The 4,986-nt window shown below is 50.6% G+C and overlaps 1 protein-coding gene across 1 annotated transcript; it reads right to left on the bottom strand.

Annotated features, from left to right (window-relative positions):
- Positions 1-2,798: 2,798 nt before the first annotated feature.
- Pmar_PMAR008461 (hypothetical protein) lies at positions 2,799-3,582 on the bottom strand (the record flags this gene model as incomplete). The annotated part of the gene is made up of 1 exon (XM_002775083.1): positions 2,799-3,582. A coding segment is annotated over one exon (784 nt), but the record flags the coding sequence as incomplete, so codon positions are not given.
- Positions 3,583-4,986: the final 1,404 nt, after the last annotated feature.

The following is a 4,986-nucleotide window of genomic DNA, read 5'->3' on the forward strand; positions in this document are numbered from 1 at the left end:
GTACGGGAGCGGATAAGAGAACACCATAAGTCCGGATGGGGCAAGGCCCCCAGTATGTCTACCATAAGGATAGATAATCCACACGCCGCTGCTGCTGCACCACATGATCCGATCCAAATGTATCTCTCAGATCAACTACTTCTTTCGTGGCATTATTCGTGGTGCCATTTCCCTCTAGACAAGAAATGTAGGGTTCAGAATCGATTCTTGTCGAGATCCACTAGGCAAGCCATAGAATATTTTTAGCATTGACTCATGCCACATATTTTACGACTGTAGAGTGAAGAACAGTCGATTACAGCAGATTACACCATGCTAGCCAGATCCATTGTAGAGCGACTCCCTTTCGTTGCGCATGCGTGCTTGTGCACGCGTGCCATGCTCATCAGTCCGTGTCTCCGGATCGATCTCGCTATGGCCGGATGGCCAGTTTCGCGACGATTCAAGTTCGTAGGATGAGGATTAAGTTCTTTAAAGAGATCACTCCAGATCAGTCAAAATGGCACTTCCGAGTAGTGTTAGTTAACGGGGGGCTCCCGCTAATCCCACAGTGACAATCCACTTTCACACTTATTGTTACATTCATTTCGTCAGATTTGATGACCATTCTCTCCGGCGTCATCCTTCGGAGCTAGTATTTCAAGTGTTGTCGTTGCCAATATGATGGAAAGCTCTAATGCGACGATGAGGTGTATAGAAAACCAACAGTATTGGTTGCACGATGCAACTAGCAACCCCGAGATAACGATTAAGCTGAGGAACGCGGCGCCTGGGTCCCTACGTATTGTAATGCCTAAGTAGGATTTGATACAGTCCCCATTATGACGCTGCCCCTTCCCAAGAAGAATGTTACAACATATATGTTCCCGCTGTTCTCCCATCCATTCCTCCCGATCGCCACCAACACGAAGCCGGGATTCGTTGAAAGGAATATATGAAAGCACGGACACAAAAAAATACGATCACTCGACAGTCTCGGGCAGAGGCTCTTCTGTCTTCATTCCCAGCTTATCCAGAACCTCCTCGGCTAAAGCTAATGCTGCTGTCAAACCGGGCGACTCTATCCCGTATCTGAACAACATGGTGATTATCATAGCTGTATTGTGGCGCGGTGGGAAAAACTCACAGTGACAGATGTTTGCCAGTGTAACCATGATCATCGATAATGAAAACACAACACTTTGCTTGGGAAAATCATATACAATCTACAACTTGCAGTGTCATATTAGCCGCATTCGGCGGCGCGCATCATACGACGAGCCACGATACCTGAACTCAAAATCGACAAGTGATCCCATTCTTATTTACTTGGTGGATGGATGACGATAGGGTTCTGCTATAATCGAACACGCTCCTCGCTCCGATGACGTCATTGATGTCGCGCTCGTTTAGAGGCCCTTAGGTTGCAATACTTTCGCCGTTCCCTGTCTGAAGTTCCGGGCGACGAATACCCACTATACGAATCCGCGGGCGGTCTTCTGCGGGAGTGTCCGATGAAATGGGTCTCCGCTGCCGGGAAAACCCATAGTGAGCGTTCGACGGCAAACTATTTTCAACCTGCCCTCTGCGGTTACGACCAATGTCGCGCTGTAGCCTCGCACCAAGAAACATCCAATTGTTGTCGGAGTCGATGCCCAAAATACGAGCTAGATATACCAAATGCCCGCACTTAGCGTTTCTTGCGTATGCTTCACAGCTGCAACAAGGACCACCCTCGAGCGGGGGCACAGATACATCAGCAGTTCGAGAGTAGCGGACAATGTAGAAATTACGAAGAATAAGCTTCGCCTCATCGAAGGTAGAGTAGCAGCCACTGATTCGACGCATGAAAGCCACACTGTCCGACACCAGGGAGGCCAAGTCTTCGATACCCTCGACCACGAACGGTGACCGTCGGTCTCTCGAGACGAAGAGATGAGCACTGCATGGTGGCTCGGTCGACAAGTAGTGTTCTGAAAGCATGCATGCTCGCCTGGTATCGCATGAGCTTCTGAGACACATGGCATCTTCCGCAGTTATAGCTGTAGATGCCCATTCGGGTGGCAATGGTAATTCGTCTGGAACGGGGAGGCATGGTCCGCAGCCGATAGCTTCACGTCTATCCCGCTTATGTATAACTCGCCCCATGACCTTATGACGGTTGTGGGATGAAATGAGTCGAAAAGGAAGACTTCTCAAGGCGACACCAAGCTGCATTAATGTTCGCATAGCTCTGCCGCGTAAAAACTGTCGCTTGAGTGAACGATGGAACGACTCGATCCCATTGCTTGTCCGTCCACCAAGTCTACAAACATTGTGAGCAGCTGACCAATGGCTCCGGAAGTCATCTGGAGAAAACCAACCCCCGTCACTGATAGATTGGATCAGACGGTCAACTTCTGGCAGCCCTTTCGAGTGCCACTTATGCAGCATAAGGCGGAGCAGAATGCGGAAGTCACGAGTTGATTCAGCCAATGCCACTATCCTGAGATCGTTCTTGAAGGCTTTCCAGGTCTCGCGAGAGAGCGAAAATTTGCTACGTCGGCGCTTCACTGCTTGTAGAAAGTGAAACAAACAACTTGAGACTTGTACTCGCTCGGAGAAGATAGCCTTGAGCGCTTGATAGATAGATCGTGACCCATCTTGTATGACCCGGTATATGCGAGGCAACGCACGCCCCGTGGTCTATATCAAGCTATGAAATTGGCGGAAGGCGCAGCGGATGCTTTCCGCGTTTTCAGTACAGATTACAGAAATAAAACACGGCCTGGCGGAGCCAGAAGCCGTGAGGCCGCACATGGTCACTATCGCGAGCTTACCGAGTACCAAATTGTACGTAACATCCGTACTTATCTGGATAGACGATAAGTAGTTGCAGATCATGCGAGCCGAGCTCAGTGTTATCGTGAGTCTGACGGTCGCGTCAGAGGAGTCAGTCTCGATCACTGGATCCCCAGCGACAACCAGGGTATCCGCATAGTCGAGAGCTCTGATGTCGTTATCTGCCCCATTACCGCCGGTAGCTCTGAGGACTGCATCAATCCTCTCTGCCAACCCAGGACCACCGGCCGCCTCGGCTTCTGTGGCTGGCTTCTGAATCTCCTCTAAGAACCTGTCTACTCGCAATCCGTGCTGCTTTCTGTGCGTGATAGCGCTTATCAAATCTCTTATGTTGCCGGATAAGGAGGGATGATCCTCGTCCTCTTCGGTTTTCTCGAGCCACCGCCTCTCATCATCCCCGTATTCGTCGCGCTTTCTGTCTCCCTCCCATATCGCCAATAACTCCGAGGGACTCAATGATGGATCATCCGCAAGAGCCGCAGCGGCAGCATCAACGAGTACCGGAGAAACTGTCGCCGATAAACACCGCCATGTCCCATTTGGATGCTGATGTCCCAACCATTCAACTGGAGCCCTTCTGGCCTCGCGAAGACCATAAAAGAAGCACGCCCTATCTCCTGGTGGACCGCTCTCGACAACGAAGGTCTTGGATAAGGGACACGTGAACTGTGGCCATCTCTTCCATGTGGCACGTTTACGCCCAAGAGTACTAGTATCAACCTCTCCTTGATATCTTCGGAAACACCACAGCTCTTGTCTCATGCGACTCTCTTTCCTACTCTTCGATCGGATGAGAAAAGGTCGCTCGGCTAAGTATGACTCCAGCACATCATCAATAGGTCCCCGCAAAGTCAGAAAAGGTTGCTCCTCCCACTTATCGCCAACTTCACATTCTGGTGCTACGGGGAAGTTGTCACCCATATGAGTTTCTCCTCCTACATCCTCCTCGTCCGATGACGAGCCTACACTAGATTCTGATTCGATGTATGATGAGTCAGACTCAAACGATGAATCAAATCCGCTTATTGTTCCAGTGGTGGAAACCAGAGGCGATACGGCCGAGGAAGTATATTGGACTTGTGGAGACGGTTGAAACCCTGTGGACTCCACATCAGGATCCGATGGTATACGCGCTTCACTGAGCGGTAAGCGAGGGCTATACGACGGGATGTTGCGGGGTGTGCGGTATTCGGTCGGGCCAGCTTCGTCATGGTTTATGTCACAATCGTAGAAGGGGGTTCGATCGATCCCAAACTCAGGTTGGGCCCCAGTCTGAGGTGAGGACCAACTGTCCATAGGTGGCTCGCCAAAAGTAGAAGTATTCCACATTCTCGATGTATGAGCATTGCCGCTGAGATCGTGAGTAGCAGGCGCCTCAGGCGAATCAACCGATTGATCGCCGGCTGTGGATCCAGGAGCTTGAGAGGCATAGTGACGATCAAAAGCGTCTCCTTGAGCTTGGGCATGCATCTGATTTATCAAAAGAATAGCCCTCGCCGGCCTATCTGCCATCATCGACTCGAAAGAAAGGCTATTGTTCTGAGCCATGTCATATATATTCCTCATTCGCGCGCGTCTAATACGCTCACCGTCAGCACTGATCGAATCGACAGGGCCGAGGCCTAGTGAGGACTCCTCACTGAGGAGTCGAGCAACCCAGCACTTGAGGAGTTCACAATGATATTCATGAACCGTCTTGTGACACTCTCCAATAGCGCAGAGCTCTGTAACTCGAGCTCACTGCGTAGCAGAGGGAGAAATTGGTCCCGAGGTACAAAACGATATGATCGGAGGGTGTTGATATTGGCAGCATCCAAGTTACCCGTCGATGGAGGCGTGGAAGTACTATGCGCAGGACCGTTCTGCGGTGTAGTGAGCCCCGCATACGATTCCTCAGCACTTCTAGTATCTTCAGACTGTTCGGTTGTCCCATGCTGTGTAGCTTGTTCGCTTGAGACGTTGGTTCCGGCCAGCCTATCACCATCCAATGGTCGTGACGAATAACTTCTCACTGCACGTAGATGGTCCATAGAGTTGCTTGTGTTGAGCGAGAGACGGTTATGGTCCAGGCAATACCTCTCAAACTTCACGGCGCTCGGAGAAAACGTTATTTTCTCGCAGAAGGTCTTCATTCCGACGTACTTGAGGAAGATGCCATTAGAAGTT

The sequence above is a fragment of the Perkinsus marinus genome (assembly GCF_000006405.1).
Source record: "Perkinsus marinus ATCC 50983 genomic scaffold scf_1104296956736, whole genome shotgun sequence".
In the NCBI taxonomy this organism is placed as follows: domain Eukaryota; phylum Perkinsozoa; order Perkinsida; family Perkinsidae; genus Perkinsus; species Perkinsus marinus.